The sequence below is a fragment of the Saccostrea cucullata genome, unplaced genomic scaffold (assembly GCF_032062105.1).
Source record: "Saccostrea cucullata isolate Sc308-1 unplaced genomic scaffold, CSIRO_AGI_Scuc_v1 ctg676, whole genome shotgun sequence".
NCBI classification, from domain to species: Eukaryota; Metazoa; Mollusca; class Bivalvia; order Ostreida; family Ostreidae; genus Saccostrea; species Saccostrea cuccullata.
The window spans coordinates 96,540-114,367 of record NW_026927100.1 but is presented as its reverse complement, the minus strand read 5'-3'; the positions used below and the strand labels follow the sequence as shown (position 1 = coordinate 114,367).

At 33.8% G+C, this 17,828-nt stretch overlaps 1 protein-coding gene across 2 annotated transcripts; it reads right to left on the bottom strand.

Moving 5' to 3' along the window:
• Positions 1–2,754: 2,754 nt before the first annotated feature.
• Positions 2,755–14,406, bottom strand: LOC134273432 (uncharacterized). 2 transcript variants are annotated; one of them, XM_062755625.1, is made up of 2 exons: positions 14,063–14,406; positions 2,755–4,160 (listed from the first exon to the last, which is right to left on the bottom strand). In XM_062755625.1, exon 2 carries the CDS (start codon positions 4,131–4,133, stop codon positions 2,970–2,972), a length of 1,164 nt encoding a protein of 387 aa, XP_062611609.1. In that variant the 5' UTR covers positions 4,134–4,160; positions 14,063–14,406; the 3' UTR covers positions 2,755–2,969. The 2 variants fall into 2 exon arrangements, with proteins under 2 accessions (XP_062611609.1, XP_062611606.1); XM_062755622.1 differs by lacking the exon at positions 14,063–14,406 and adding an exon at positions 6,173–6,589.
• Between the last annotated feature and the right edge of the window lie 3,422 nt (positions 14,407–17,828).

The window sequence follows — 17,828 nt, the reverse complement described above, 5'->3', positions numbered from 1 at the left end:
TGTGGGACTGAATTTCAATGAACATTTTCTATGATAAAGTTATGTCGGAAAAAAGAGGAAGTCAGACCCCTCCCCCCTCATATAATGTGTCTGTAATTCGTCCTAATTAATCAGGACCCCCCTCCCTTCCCAGTCCTGAAAACACGGTTATCAACTTTGACATAATGTAAATGTATTTTACAGCGCGTAATGAACATTTGTAATCAACATGATAAAGAATTAACACAATGTAAAGATAGTTTTAAATCACATAAGAAAGGGTTAACATATTCTTATTAAATATCCAAATAAAGGAATGGAGTTTTGACATAACGTAATAAAGTGTTGATATAATATGGAACGCCGGGACTGTCTCCATAATATATGTTCACATTATGTTATTAACCTTTTTACATCACGTAATAAAGAACTGACATAAAGGTAAGATGTATTCACCTCACATTGTGATGACCTCGGCATAAAATAAAGATACATTAACATCACGTAATAATGCTTTGTTATAATAGAAATATACACTCACAAAAGGGAATGGACTTTGACTAAATGTAATGATAAATTTAATCATAGAACACAGGTAAAACGAAATTAACTTGACGTAATGCAATTTTGACCTCACATATTAAAGAAATGAAATAATATAAAGAAACATTCATTTCACGTAATTAAGTTTTAACACAATGTAAACATATTTTCACTTCACATAATGAACTTTGGTCTTCAAGTTATAAAGTGCCGACATAATGGAAGAATGCGTTTACTTCATGTAATGCAGCATTGACATGATGTAAAGATATTTTTACGTCACCCCATAAAAAATGATATAACGTAAAGATATGTTCACATCACGTAATGATAGATTGAAATAATGAATGCATAGTTTTATGCTATAAGGCAGTGATGGCGTTCCATAGGCTTTCGTGCATGCAAAATATACTCGTACCTCTACAGTTCAACATTTTATTAGGCTTACAATAGATGACTGCTTTTGAATACTGTTTTGGTTCACGTACTCTAGTTTCTATCGATTATTATCATTAAAATGCTTTTTGTTTCTTTAGTACATGTGGTTTTGATCCCACACTGATTTAATTTCTCGATGTTTTTTAAAGAATGTACTAATAAACACATGCTGTAGATTCACATCTAAATTATGGACTCACGTGCAAAAAGGAGCTCGGCTAAGTTTTTAATTTTTATCTATATAATTGGAATGTAAAGGGTCAATCTTTAAAGTTTTCAATAATTACAAGTATGATAATGTTTAATGGGGAGGAAACTGATCCTTTTGGTAATTGGGATACATATTTTCTTAAAGGTCTATAAATTAAATCATTGCTTTTGTCAAAGAGTATGTACATGTAGAGTGTTGTGTTTATCTTAATAATGAATACAAAAATATCAACGGTTGATGAAACTTTATTCACATAAGGATATCGATGCAGATGGAATTATCATAAAACAGAAATCGGACAGATCGTGGTGTGTATATATATATATATATATATAGAAAGCACAAAGAAATTCACTTTTACATGGATACCCACTGCCGCCCCAGCCCGGGGTTGAACTCTCGACCTTCGGAATCTGTCTCCTAGCAGGAACAGCGCGCTAGACCGCTCGGCTATCTAGGCAAGTCAAAAAACTTGCTTTCGATGCCGATGGAATTCTCGCGGCGCTGTCCTACACTACACGGTCATTGAGAATAATAGAATCATTCATTACTACGAGTGTGGGATAGTGAAATTCCACCGAGGGGACAAGATTCACAGTCTAGGACGAGGCTTTGTCGAGTCCTAGACCGTGAATCTTGGTCCAGAGGTGGAATTTCACTATTCCCACACGAGTATGTAATGAATGATTATTTTTCTCGCATAATTTTATCCAAAATAACGGCCTGTCAATGACGTCGCCATGATGGGGATAAAAAAATATTTTTAATTTTTCATCTAATTAAAAATCTAAATACACCATCGGAGAGAGCGTACCTGAAAATGGTTTACACGTAGTGTAAACTGATAAAATAAATTTCAGTGCGTGTAAATTAATCAGATAGATAAAAACTGGGAATAAAAAACTTATCTATCCGAGAGCGTAAAAGAAGAATCATTCCGCGATCTAAAAATAGTGCCATTTAAAAAGTGAAAAAACGACAATATTTTGAATGAAAATAAGTTTATATTACAGGTAAAATGACAACATTTTAAGTATGTGTAATATTTTTTTTTACATTGTTACAATTTCTTTATATAAAGACGGAATGTTTACGTTATCGTTCGCGGCGTAGTAATACACAGTGTAAGACAGAAAAATCTCACACTGCTGTCTCACACCGGACAAGTCAATCTTACACTGGTGATTATGCGAGAATAGAAGTGAGATACAGTTATTTGAACATTAGTTTTAACAGAGGATTGTTACCAATACATGTTGTAATGAAATTAATTATTATTTATAAAGCACATTTTACAACAACTCTCAATATACATATATATATTTTATATTTAACTTTTAACTGTCTGAAGAGCCATTAGGCAGAAAGCGCTAACAGTAAAAATGATTTTCGAGATTTGTGATTTCTGACTTTTTTTCATTGGATATATTTTACTGTACCAAAACACTATATATATATATATATATATATATATATATATATATATATATATATATATATATATATATATATATATATATATATATATATATATGTGTGTGTGTGTGTGTGTGTGTGTGTGTGGTGTGTGTGTGTGTGTGTGTGTGTGTGTGTGTGTGTGTGTGTGTGTGTGTGTGTGTGTGGGTGTGTGTGTGTGTGTGTGTGTGTGTGTGTGTGTGTGTGTGTGTGTGTGTGTGTGTGTGTGTGTGTGTGTGTGTGTGTGTGTGTGTGGGTGTGGGTGGGTGAGGGTGTGTGTGTGTGTGTGTGAGGGTGTGTGTGTGGGAGTGTGTGTGTGTGTATTAATAAAGCCTTACGAGGATCATTCTGTTTCTGAGGTTTTGCTGTCTTGTAACATTTTAAAAGATATATCGTCATCTGTATCACTGTGTTCGCTTTGTAAGACAGATTCGTTCAGACCCGATGTCTCTTCTGGTTCCGATAACCTCGACAGACTGCGTTTAATTGTTATCCCATTTTGAACGAACTCAATAGTGTCAGGAAGTCGTTCTGGTAGTTTGTAGGAAGAGTCAGATCCTGCGAAGAAGCCAGGCTCGTGGATCTGGTTTTCCTTGGGAAGGAGTGGAGGCTCGTAATGGAATTTTCTTCCACTTGCTTCCGATATAAAGCTCACCTTTCTTGGGCTCACAAAAGACGGGAAAACACTCTCAAACTCAGTTGAAATTGTTTTTTTCTTTGTTGGTTGACAATTAAATCCAAGAGATCGTGACACTTTTCCTGAATTTATTTTCATGTTTAAATCTTCGATATTAACAAAGAACAAAGTGGACTTGATTTTTTTCTGTAAGCTGGACTGTTTGGCTCTACTTATTTTTACAGATTCCTGAGAACGTCTTTGGGTTTCTGCGTTTCTATCACGTAAGCGTTTATCATTTTGATCTCGACACACTGGTCGAGTAGGTGTATTTGGTACAGCTATTTCCCCTCTTGCCAATTTAACCATTATGTCTTCATGTGTAAGATGTGGAAAATAACGCTGTAACAGTGTAGAAGTCGTGATGTTTTGACTCGAAATTCGCAAGTTTGAGAACCGGGCGTCAAACTTTTCTTTTTCTATCTTTCTTCGATGAGCTCGAATACATTCTTCGCAAGCCTGGGGGCCGATAACTTCACAGCAGACAGACGGGGTATTGATATAATTAATCGGGTAGTCGTCAGTGTCGTTTTCGTCATCAAAATCTCCTCCAGCTCTCGAAGAAACCCTAGAAGGCACAGGTTCACTGCGAATACTTTTTGTTGGTGTCACCAAGTCTCGCCTATAATTTGAGATATAGCCACTAGCACTTGTATGAGGTCGTGTCTTATAAACATCATCCATCTTATAGGTTTGACTTTGTGCTGCTGCAACAGCATGTCGCCTACCACGGGCCGAGTAACACAATCTTTCCCGCTCTGCAATGTTATAGATATCATCCACACTGATACTGACGGACTCGGATATCCGGATTGAAGATGACGTTACCATTTCTGGAACTGTATTAGAACGGCATATCTAAAGAAGAAAAATATATATGTTTGCAATATTTTATTCGCTAGATAACTTGGGGGTAGAATTAATTTCTTGTAATTGCATAAAATTAGCGATTAACCTATAGATTTATATATATGGCATGTTAAACGTAGCAATATTTGATCTTTTCTATTCCTATTGTTTGACTTTCCATGTATGCTGTTAAATTCTTATTTGAATTCATTCTTATTTGTATTCAGATCTGCAATTTTCCATTTGTATTCTAATTTCCCATTTGTATTTTAAAAAATCTTTCAGTATAGTTGTCACCCGCCGTCACGAAGAAATACCTCATATGTACAAGCAGTGACGTAGTATAGTTTTTGAAAGTGGGGGTGGTCAGCCAGAGAGAGAAAGAAAAAAAAATTACTTAGGCTACCTGAAAAACGTTGACAAGCCAAGAAATAAAAAGAATAAAAAAATATAAGATAGGAAATTTGCCCAAACTCAAAATTGTTTTTGTGTGGGAGGAGGGGGGTTAGAGTCAAACTTTTTCCCAACACCAACAACTACTACATTACCTTATATCACTTTCCTTTAGCAAAAAAGTGGGCATGGGCCCTCTGCCCCCTCCCCCCCCCCTTCCTGTTGCTACGTGCCTGACATGAACATCACCCGTGACAAGATCTTTCCAAATACTGGTATACTAATTTTTGATTCAGTGACCTTGAAGTTTGAGCTACTTTTCAAAATAAAAAATTTGTCACAAAAAGAGTCATTTTTAAATATACTCTGATTTTTTTTTTACTCTGTTAACTTGAATTGAAAATTGACTTACTTTTGAAAATGTTATATTTCCTTTACGTGTAGCTGTTTATTGAGAAGAGATACGGCTTTCATAATTAACATGTGCATAATCTGTGATAAAATACTTCCTAGCGTGCTATGTTACAACTACTATTGAAATAACGACCACTATTGAAATAATTATATCAATAGTGAATGAGAGTGCATTTCAATAGCAAACATAGTTAGTAACCACTATTGAAATACGACCACTATTGAAATAATTATATCAGTAGTGGTTGAGAGTGGATTTCAATAGTAAACATAGTTAGTAACCACTATTGAAATACGACCACTATTGAAATAATTATATCAGTAGTGGTTGAGAGTGGATTTCAATAGCGAACATTGTTAGTAAGCACTATTGAAATACGACCACTATTGAAATAATTATATCAATAGTGGATGAGAGTGCATTTCAATAACAAACATGTTAGTAACCACTATTGAAATACGACCACTATTGAAATAATTATATGAATATTGGTTGAGAGTACATTTCAATAACAAACATAGGTAATAACCACTATTGAAATAATTATTTCAGTAGTTGATGAGAGTGATTTCAATATGATAACCAAAGGTTTCAACCACTATTGAAATACGAACACTACTGAAATAATTATTTGATAGTGATTGAGAGTGCATTTCAATATGGTAACCATAGGTTTCAACCACTATTGAAATATACTATTGAAAGAAACATTTCATCGCGTCAGCAACTTTTGAAATAATTATTTCAATATATTTTGGATTCATTGTTTAATGCACTATTGAAATCGATAATTTAATCCATATTGAATTTTTTATTGCAAAAGTGATCATTATTTCAATAGTGGTTGCAACCTATGTTTCTTATTGAAATCCACTCTCAACCATTATTGAAATAATTATTTCAATAGTGGTCGTATTTCAATAGTGGTTATTACCTATGTTTGTTATTGAAATGTACTCTCAATCACTATTGATATAATTATTTCAAAAGTGGTTGTATTTCAAAAGTGGTTACTAACTATGTTTGTTATTGAAATGCACTCTCAACCTCTATTGATATAATTATTTCAATAGTGGTCGTTATTTCAATAGTGGTTGCAACAGTGCTATGATGGGTTTTTTTTACCATGACCTTCACCTTTTACCTAATTTTTAAAAACTTCATATTGAAACTATAGTTATAATGTTATCTTTTCTCAAGATACAAGTCCTACCTGCCAGTCAAAACCGATATTTGAATCAAAGATATGAACATCGGGTTTAAGATGAAATCTCACTTTAGTTCCCATTTTGAACACAAATATATGTAAACTACAATGTCTCAATACAATATCAGATTCACTCTGTACAACCCGAGAAAATGTTCTGTTTGCTACGTAGTCACGTACGCGTGAATGGGGTTCTCCATTGTTTGCACTAGGATTTTACAAACAATAGTCATAATTACACGGAAAGCACAATGACAAAGGCGATCAGCACATGGAAAATTGGTGAAATATTTTTACAAATGCCTAATCTCTCTTCTCGCTGAAAACAAAACTTTTTACTGAATAAAGGGACAGACTGCTTCTCAAGTGATAGTTACGAGTCTTTCGTCCATACTAGTATTAATAAACTGAAAGCTTTCTGATATAAATTGATCAATTCTAAAGATTAACGACTGGAGGAACCGCTGGGATTTTTTTAATATATTGACAATTTTATTTGTTTAAGACTTAAAATTTTCCTGTTTAATGGAACCGATAATTAATAAAAGATCCGTAGAATATCTAAATATTAACAGAGTGATTTGTATCAAATACTCTCGTTGTATAAATTTACATATGAGAGGTAATTAGGGTAACTCTAGGAAAACTAATCTGGTCAACATTTATCAATACAAGTATCTATGGAAAGCCGGGGCTGTCTTATATGAGGATTAAACATTATAATATGCAGTATTTCCTTCATTATATTGGTACTATTTTAATTATATGAAGTAGTTTTTACATTATATCGTGTGTAACTTTTATTATATGCAGTACTTCTTTCATTACATGTATATGCAGTACTTCTTTCATTATATGAAGTACTTCCTCCATTTTATGATGTAGTTTTGTCATTATATGAGGTGTTTTTATCATTTTTTGAATTCCTTTTTACATTATATGCGGTAGATCTAACATTATATGCAGTAAACACAACGATATAATTATTATGTACTTCTCCTATCATATACAGTATATTCATCATTATATGTAGTATTTCTGTTATTATGATGATGCTGATCGTTAAATATTATGTCCGGTCCTGTTAGCATTCCGTGCGGTAGATTTTGCATTTCGTTATGATGTAGATAGTATTATACGCGGTGCTTTCTTCTTTATGATTATGATCTTTCGGAAGCTACCTTTTGGAACCCCCCTTGTTATATCTAGAAAGTTTTACTTTTTTATTGTACTTAGATATTGTTTTGAACATAGTTTATTGATATCAATCAAAAGGATTGGAAACAAGTTCAAAATAACTTAGTGAATTCCTCTCTTTATATAATAGAATATGTCATGCAAAAAGAAACAAGAGGCCCATGGGCCACATCGCTCACCTGAGTAACTTGGGTGATGCAGTTCTTTAGCAGATCTCCCCTCTTGCTATACCTATCGTGCCCTCCCTACACTCTCCCCTTACATGATTTTAATACTTTAGAATCTACACTACCCAAGGGTGCTTCCACATAAGGTTCAGCTTTCCTGGCCCAGTGGTTCTTGAGAAGAAGATTTTTAAAGATTTGTTCTATATATTTCTATGTAAAACTTGCATTCCCTATTGTGACCCCGCCTTAACCCCGGGGGTCATAATTTTAACAATTTAATATTTACACTACCCAAGGATGCTTCCACATAAGTTTCAGCTTTCCTGGCCCAGTGGTTCTTGAGAAGAAGATTTTTAAATATTTGTTCTATATATTTCTATGTAAAACTTGCTTTGCATTCCCTATTGTGGCCCCGCCCTACCCCCGGGGGTCATGATTTTAAGAATTTAATATCTACACTACCCAAGGATGCTTCCATATGAGTTTCAGTTTTCCTGGCCCAGTGGTTCTTGAGAAGAAGATTTTTAAAGATTTGTTATATATATTTCTATGTAAAACTTGCATTCCCTATTGTGACCCCGCCTTAACCCCGGGGGTCATGATTTTAACAATTTAATATCTACACTACCCAAGGATGTTTCCACATAAGTTTCACCCTATTTTTGTCTTTTCCTGATTATCTCCCCTTGGAAAGGGACCTAGCCCTTCATTTTAACAATTTAAACTCCCCCTTACCCAAGGATGCTTTGTACCAAGTTTCGTTAAATTTGGTCTATTGGTTCTTGAGAAGAAGTCGAAAATGTGAAAAGTTTACAGACGGACGGACGGACGACGGACAAAATGTGATCAGAAAAGCTCACTTGAGCCTTCGGCTCAGGTGAGCTAAAAAATAATACAATTTATACATGAATAACTAGATCTATACAATGTAAAGTAATACATCATTTAGAGAATCTACATGTTTCGTCAATAAATTTATGAACAGCAGCAAAAATACTGTTATTTATCTGTAAAGGCAAATTAATATCACCACATAATAATAAATTGATATCAATAGAAACCAAAGATAGAAACTTAGATATGAAAATTCTTAATTATTTTGGGTTATCCATAATAATTGGTTATCAACCACATGTAAGCCAAAACATCGCGGAATAATCACGTACCACACAATATTTACCCCTATATTATTATTATTTATTTTTTTTAATTTATTCAATTTTACAAAAACTACATGTGGCGCAAGCCATGCATACAGTAAAAAAATAGAAAGATTTTCTTTTATTAAACGCATCACGTACAAATGTATGAAGTTACAAATATTTCTTATAGATTTAACATCTGTTGGATTAAGAATTTCATAAGATATACATGTATGTATTATTAAATGTGTACAAAATTCTTTTCTTAGTTGTTCATAAAGAGGACATAGAAATAAAAAAATCTTTCATCTCTTGGTATAATTGGAGTACAATATCTGCCAACCTCTATCTGTAATTTGTGGGCACTTAATTCAGTCAAAAAAGAACGAAGATTCTTGAAAAGGGAAACAATTTAAGTATGACTTATTAACTGGCTTTATTCCTATATTAAGGAATTTCGAAGTCATGTCAATACTTCAGTAGTTTACAACGAGTGAGAGAGAGAGAGAGAGAGAGAGAGAGAGAGAGAGAGAGAGAGAGAGAGAGAGGGGGTCGGGGGGAGAGAGAGAGAAAAAAGAGAGAAACACGAATTTGTGTTAAATTTGTATGAAAAGTCAAAGGTTTGAAGCAATAGAAGTCATCGACTACCCCCCTAACCTATATTCTATATACAAAAATCAAGAAGGTTTTCAACTTAGTCAAAGCTTATTCAACGGTTCTACAATAATACGTTTTCCAGAATTATAACATGACGGCCTACGAAGAGAAGTGGATGTAGGCGAAAGTAAGGAGGAGAGGACTTATTACCCATTTCTACCATATAACCAAATATGCGTGCAAAGGATCAGCACTAGATACATTCTTTTTTTTTTCTTTTTTTTTTGTACGATTTCGTCATCAATTTTTTTTTCGAACGTTTTCTAGATTTTACACAAAATATTTAATGAAAAGAAGGTATTTTAATAAATTGCATTTTTAAAAAGAGTGTAACTCTCAAACCATACTGTACATGAAAATCAGGTATTTGAAAAATAATTAGAAACATTTTATTTACATTAGCAGTTTAGAACTCTATGCTTCCAATACATTTGAAAAACATTTTCTAAAGTGTATATCAACCAAATTTCTTCAAATGTTTATTAAAAAATAATATTTCACACTCTCTGCAGAACTGTGTATTTCGGTAGAAAGTCGTTTCCTCTTCACTTTCGTTGATCAGGTTAAAAACACTAATATCCTTGTGGAAAACTGGCCATAACGACTGGTGAAGTGCCGTAACCTCTATGAGAGTTTGTGGTTAATGAAAAGAATATTTAATCTACGGTATGAGTTGTTGATTTTAGGGCTTTATTTAGATTGAAGAGACAATTTAACCAAAATTCCTCGGCAGTGCATATTCTACGAGAATTAGTAAAAAAAAATGTTAAAAGCATTTCAATTCATAAAGACATGATTATTCAATTTCGAAAACTACTGTTAACATTTATAAGTCTATAATGTGTCAGTTACAATCCATGACTAGTTTCTGACTCATTACTCATGTATTATTCCCCTTGTGAACATTTAAACTTGACGTACCGTTACATTTCTATTCAAAGCTAATTCACTCTGAATTAGCTGCTTTTATCGAAGAAAGTGCATAATTGCTTTACCTAAATCTCATTACTTATTTCTAGTGATTATTGTTCTTGTCAAATATTTAGTTGATTATTCCCCCTTTTAATAAAAACACCTGAGGGCGCTTTGGTTGCAACTTCCTTTTTCAATATTCCAGCATCATCTTGGGTCGGTAAAAATTTTCCAGCTTGTTATTGTGTATTATAAATTTGAAACAGTCATTGAAAATATTAACTGATTTGGAGAAGGCATTTTTAAAAGCGTTATTTTCAGCTTTTATGCTAGGATTAGGTATAGTTAGCCTATTGTCCCCGATGTTAATGGATTTCCTGGGGGGGGGGGGTAGCGTGGACATTATGTAAAGCTTGTAAGATGGGGTCTTAGTTATAAATAGAGGATAAAATACATAGTTAAATGGCCGGGGGGGATCGCCGCCAAGCCTTCCGCACCATAGTGGGCATAGATTCAATATTTTAACTTTTACATGCCGATACGGATAGCTATGATCGATATATTAAAAAAAGTTATTTATTGTTAAAATTGCTTTAATATAATCATGACCTCTTGTAAAGCAGTCTGACATGGGAAATTTATATTCACTTGTTATTTACCTATTGTTAATTTTATGAAATACAATTAGGTAACATTATTATTACTTAAATTACCATGATTGACACTTGACATGGTTCTCAACAGCGTTTGACATAACCTTGCACCTGACCACCCAAGATGCACATTGAAGCCCAGCTGACTGAGTAAACTAAAAATTTCCCATAAATTAAAATTCAGATTGATATTTAAAACTCTGCAATCAACTATTACTGGTTCCAAATTGTAACAAGCAAATGGATAAAATTCATCATGCAGCCTATAGGTCAGGAATAGAATATGTAGCGAATCAGCCTTATTCACATTTTTGCTCTAAAATTTTCAAAGACAAATTATTTTTTGCGGGTTAATACTTTTTTGGCAGGGCGGACAACTTCAACTAGTAATCAGCTGTTCATGCTCAGCTTATTTTACAGTAAAAAAATTTAAAAAGATTTCAGATAAAGATAAGGTACATTCTAAATACAATTTAAAATTTTTCTCTTAAATATTTTGGATGGTTTTATCAAATTCTAGCCAGATAAATTTATACCCGCTTCCAGCAGGACTGTCGTGCTCATGTGGAAATCTGGAACACATCATACATGTAGAAGTCTGATGATAATTCCTGGTGTAGGGTTTTGCCTAACTTGTGTAAACAGTTTTATTTCTGCTATCATAATATATCCTTTTAATCTTTCTTTAAATTTATAGGTAGTGTTTTACGAGTTTAGGCACCATACAGTGTTTTCCCTTTATGTCAAAGTAAGGGGTTAGAGATCGGTTGTAACAGGCGTGGAACTGATGTTTATGAACAAAATCTCTGTGGACCTAACAACAAATTTTGTTTCGAAACGGCATTTTTGTCAATTGAAGCAGTCAATTTGCCTGGTAACCAGTTCTTAAGGAAAACACTGAATCATACTTTTAATGCAACTCTGATGTGCTAGACTGTAAAGACAGCCTAAACAGTTTAACAAAATGGACAATTTCAGTTCATGACAATATAGATCTATCTAGCTGATTCCCTTGTTAGCAACAATGTTTATTTGAAATATCGTTCATGAATGTTCTAGACAGGCATGCATCTATGGGTTGAACATTGCACAAGTTTTATATGATTTTCAATACATTCATAATAGCCTTTACACTAAAATCAATTTTAAATACATTAATTCCCCAAAATAAAGCCCATTGTCCATATAACAATTTTTATAAATTTATAAAACAACTACTCACACAGAGCATTTTACACTTACATCATGCATCACGAAACATACACACTGCATTAAAAAAAAGAAAAAAAAAAAAAAAAAAAAAAAAAGAAATCTGATCATGAACTCCCAGCTACATTGTTGTATGTGTAGCTTATAAATTATGTTGAATGTTGTGAATATGTGTTGTTTGATGTTGTTTGAATATTTGATTTGGGGCATGCTCGTTGTTGGCTGCCCATTGCCCATGTTGTATGCCCTTAATTTAGAAACACAATGCATTTTTACAAAAAAAAAAAAAAATCTGATCATGAACTCCCAGCTACATTGTTGTATGTGTAGCTTATAAATTATGTTGAATGTTGTGAATATGTGTTGTTTGATGTTGAAATGTTAAAAGCATTTCAATTCATAAAGACATGATTATTCAATTTCGAAAACTACTGTTAACATTTATAAGTCTATAATGTGTCAGTTACAATCCATGACTAGTTTCTGACTCATTACTCATGTATTATTCCCCTTGTGAACATTTAAACTTGACGTACCGTTACATTTCTATTCAAAGCTAATTCACTCTGAATTAGCTGTACCGTTACATTTCATAGGTTAATCCGCTGGATTAAATTAATTTAAAAACCTTTCTACTTTAATAATTCATATATTTATATATGGTAGGTTAACACTTTTTTACTCTACTGAGATTTGAGACTTTTGCAAGAGGGCGTCGGTTTCTTAAATAATAATTAACAAGAATAATAATTTAATAAAATAATAAATTTAATGAGTGGCGACAACCGAAAATACAATCACTCTTCTGATTCCTACATCTGTTAAAAAGTCTTCAACCCTCCTGATTAATAGAAAAAAAATACATTTACATGTTTATACGATAACCAGGTTTTAAATGCGGAAAAATCAAGCTTGTCACTGTTGATTGTAATTTATCGGTTAGTGTGAAAAATAAAACACAATATGCTCCTTTGAGAAGGAATTTAAATAACTTTTTTTTTCCAAATCGTGAAATTGTGACACTAGTGAAATGAATAACATCCAACTATTCTTCCATGTACGAGGGTTGATCCAAAAGTAATGTCACAACTAACGTAATATATACATAACATATTTTTTAAGATGTACATGTATCAAAATGTAAATAAATATTTGTAAAATGACAGGTGTACTCCCCTATTTATTACAAAAGTACAACACTGATAATCAAAACTCCCCCGCCCCCCCCCCTCTCTCTCTCTCTCTGCAATAAGCTCAAAATACTCACTGTTCTAAAGTCTATCCAAGAGGTCGATATTTGAAAAAAAAACTCTTTTTAAACATTGTACATCTACAGTATCTTGAGTATGAACACAATATCAGATATGTTGCATGCTTTATGTAATTATTATACGTACAAAAATGTTTCGAACAACATGGAGCTTATGCAATGATTATCCATTTTTGTTCCTTTACTACAAGATTTTATCTGGATTCCTGTAAAATTTATTGTTTATTGACAACAAAAATTATGATTACATAACGTATCGGAGATCTCAAAAACAAAACATGGATCAGTCATCCGTTAAAGAGCGCGAATACCATACCCTCGGCTATGCCGGAATCTAGACCAAAGATCAATGATAGTTCGATTGTTCTGTCAAATCAACGGTACACAATCTTGTGTAGGATCAATAGCGTGACCATCGGAGAGATTTAAAAACCAATCTCTACCTTATCAGAAACTTCAATCACTGAAGAAATAGTGAGACTCTTAAAATTGCTATTCTCGAGGAAGGACAATATTGACAGATCGGACTTGAAAGTTTTCTCAATACCAATTTACGAAAGTCAAAGCTTACGTGTAAACCTTGCTCATAACTACATGTACATGCATAAGAGCTAGCTATCAATAAATTAAATCATGTAACATTGAATTATTGTAGTAACTGCCGAAAGGTAAAAACTGAAAATACATACCGTGTGGCGAAGTCTGACAGTCAGTGACACACGGTGGAGGGTCCATTGTCCGGCTGTACATTACGAGTTCTCCCCGAGTTTAGGTCCACAGAAATATCCACCGTGTACAGTCAAGACCTTAACACTCTTAGCTTAATCCCAGAATTACAACGCACTACGTAATTCTAAATTATTCAATAATGGATTTAAAATCCGTAAATCCACGGATTTACTTTAAATAAGATGTGCATATAACTCAAGGAATTTAACGCTATTTAGTATTTTAAGATCATATCTGTGTAAAGGCATCTCGGTCCGTTTGGATCGTGTTAATTGTACATACAAAAGAATTCATTGGTCCTTATATGTACGTCCACTAACAAGGCTTGATTTGTTTGCAATAAAAATTAGAATGGCTCTCCAGTGCTAGCATTTCTTACTAACATGTATTCTCTATTGACCACTTTTCTTTAAAAAGAAATAATGAAACTTAGGTTGGAATTAGCTGATGAAACTTTAGGGAGCGTCCTTGTTTTGTTCTTCTTCTGCTTTAAGTGCATTCCTTGGGATTCGAGTATACTCGCACTTTGTTAATTAAAATTATAAATTCTATAGATAATACTGAACAGATTAAATCAAAACAAATACGCCTTTTTTTAAAGAGACAACTAAAGAATTGAAAGGTTGTACTTTTTTACATTAATGGAGGTTTGCCAATCTTGCAACAAATACACAATCGACAATCTTCGACCGACTCCGCTACTCTCCATTCATTATGTGCGAGGTACGAGTCATCCAATGAACCCCGAGTGACAAACTACATACTGTGGAATCACTTGTTTTCTTGGGGATGTCATTTTCGTTGTTTTCGAGGCATGGAGAAACCCACAAATTTATGACCACCACAAAATTTAAAATTTCATATTTATTACTAACGAGTTAGGAAATCAAGTCACCACAAACTAGGCCTAATAATTTTTCCTCAAACCTCAAAAATTTTACCCTACCAAAATATGTGATGTTACAGTAATTGAGACCTAGAGGCCTGCTATGATTTTGCTAATTTATGTTATTCTTAGATAAGCCTTTTCTGCCCCTGGAGTATTTCTCCTGTCAGCATGTGTGGAACGTTTATATCGGGGGAGGGGAGGGGACAGATTTTTGTTGTGGTACACAGTTGTATATATGATATGATAAAATACGGAGGCCGGTAGGTGCCTGGTGGAAAAATATTAAATCTGGTGGGCGACACAAACACTTTAAATAAACAACAGGCAGCCACAAGATAATTTTCTGGCGGCCGACAAACAAAAAGTGGCAACCACCATGAAATTATTTGGCGGTCGCACTGAAGCTATTGTATCATAACCACCCAGTGATGCCCATCATGGGGCAGGCTAACTGGACTTCACATGTACTGGGGCGACTTCGTGAAATTTTACATAATCGTAAGAGCGAAACAACTCTGGACAGATTTTACTGTAGTAATTCTCAAAATAATGTGAATGTAACTACTCATAGCAGATGCTTGAAATGTTAGCACATTCTTTGCTGAGGCATGCTATATGTTCGGATTCATTTTTGTTTCAATCCGATGTGATATCTGTTAGTACCATACTTAACAAATTTTTTTCAGCAACTACACTGTATACTCATCACAAATGCTTGAAATTTTACCACATTCTTTTCTAAGGCTTGTCGTATGGTTGGATTCATTTTTATTAAAGTCTAATGCAACTTACTGTTAATCCGTGCATCTTTCCGTACCATACATTACCAAAAAAAAAAACGTCGCTGTTCTCTCAGCAAATACTCATTGCAGATGCTTGAAATTTTAGCACACTCTTTGCTGAGACATGTCGGGATTCATTTTTGTTCAAATCAGACTTCCTCTGATCTGTATGTCTGTCCGTAACTGAACTTGTGTATATCGACATGAAAGTGTATATTCACTTCACAGCAGGGGTATTACTAGTGAACATTGGCTCACAGACTTCTTGTTTTTTATAAGTTCGGTAAAATAATTCTTAAATGCTGACATGTATAAAACCATGAGTAATATATCTTTAAAGACTTGCTTAAAACTAAGTATTACTGAATTGTTGTTATTACGTTTCAATTTCATTAAAAGTTCTCATCATATAATTGATGGTTATATAAACAAGAGGCCCATGGGACTTATAGATCACATGAACAACATGCAACAACTTTCAAACAATTGAATTTGGTTCGTGTTTTAAACCAGAGGCAATGACATTCACTATTTGGAAAGAGGCACCATTGATCATCATAACTATACACTTAGCATAGTTAGTTTGGTTACTTAATACCCATAGACAGAGAAGGGGAATAAAAATACATTTCAACTAATCAGTAATATTCAGCAATAATCAGTAGTGCCCCCCACCCACCCCTAAAAAAAACCTGACCACACATTTCACAAATTTGAAAAGGTACCAGTGTTCGACATAAATGTTTAATTAAAATAATGGAGCAGATTTCAAAGACTTAATTCATTTTCAGTATTATTTAGAGCCCCTTCCACCCCGGTCCTCTTTGATTCCCCTGATCCAGGGGCCTTGAGATTAACAATTCTGGCAGAATGATCCATGCTCAGCATAACTATGAATGTAGTTAGTTTTATTAGTTTTATTAATACCCATGCAGGAACAGAAAAGAAGATTTTCAAAGTATGATTGCATTTTCACTATATAATCAATAGAGCTCCAGCCTAAGTAACAACAGAACTCCTGACCCTGGGGCCATGAAATTCATAATTTTAGAAGAGGCATCCTTCCTTATCATTACTATGCACTTAATTCATTAGCTTAATGAACAGGAGCATGGGAGAAGATTTTCAAAGAATTAATGCATTTTAAATTATATATAATCAATTAAGCCCCGCCCTAACCCCAGAAACCCTGACCCAGGTGCCATGAAATTCAAAAATTTTCAAAGAGGCACCTTTCCTTATAATAACTAAATGCGTAGTTAGTTTGTTGAATACCCATGAGCAGAGAAGGAGATTTTCAAAGAATTAATGCATGTTCACTATATAATCAATACAGCTCCCCCCTTACCACTGGGCAATAAAATTCACAATTTTCAAGGACGCACCCTTCTTCATCATAACTATGTATGTAGTTAGTTTGTTTAATACCCAGGAGCAGAGTAGAAGATTTTCAAAGAATTTATGCATTTTACTGTATAATCAATAGAGCACCGCCCTAACACTAGAACTCCTGACCTTGAAACCATGAAATTTAAAATTTTGGAAGAGACACTCTTGCTTATCATAACTAAATATTAAGTTTGTTTGTTTAATACCCAGGAGCAGAGAAGAAGATTTACAAAGAAATAATGCACTTTCACTATATAATTTATATAGCCCCAACCTAGCATTAGAACCCCTGGCCCTGCGGCCATAATTTTCACAATTTTGGTAGAGGACTCAATGCTTATTACAATCATACCAACAGTTTGACTGCTTGAAGTCCAGGAATAAATGTTTGTCTCCTTCACCTATAGATGTTATATGCCAAAATTGGTTGAAATTGCCTCAACGGTTCCAGAGAAGAATCTGAAAATGTTCAAAAAATTACGACCGATTGACGACGAACGACGGACGAAAACAGATAACAACAGGTCACCTGAGTGTGACATAAAAACCAACAATAGGTACCCCGGTCCCCATCCTGAGAGTCTGTAAGATATGAATAAAAAAAATCGTCATCGTCATGATTTTCCGGATAAAAATGACGTGGTGAAAGTGCATGGTGAATAAAAA

Coding starts and splice junctions, on each gene's coding strand:
- LOC134273432 (XM_062755622.1), bottom strand. CDS start 6,247: ATGGGAACTAAAGTGAGATTTCATCTTAAACCCGATGTTCATATCTTT. Junction 4,161..6,172: donor ATATCGGTTTTGACTGGCAG/GTAGGACTTGTA, acceptor TTTCTTCTTTAG/ATATGCCGTTCTAATACAGT.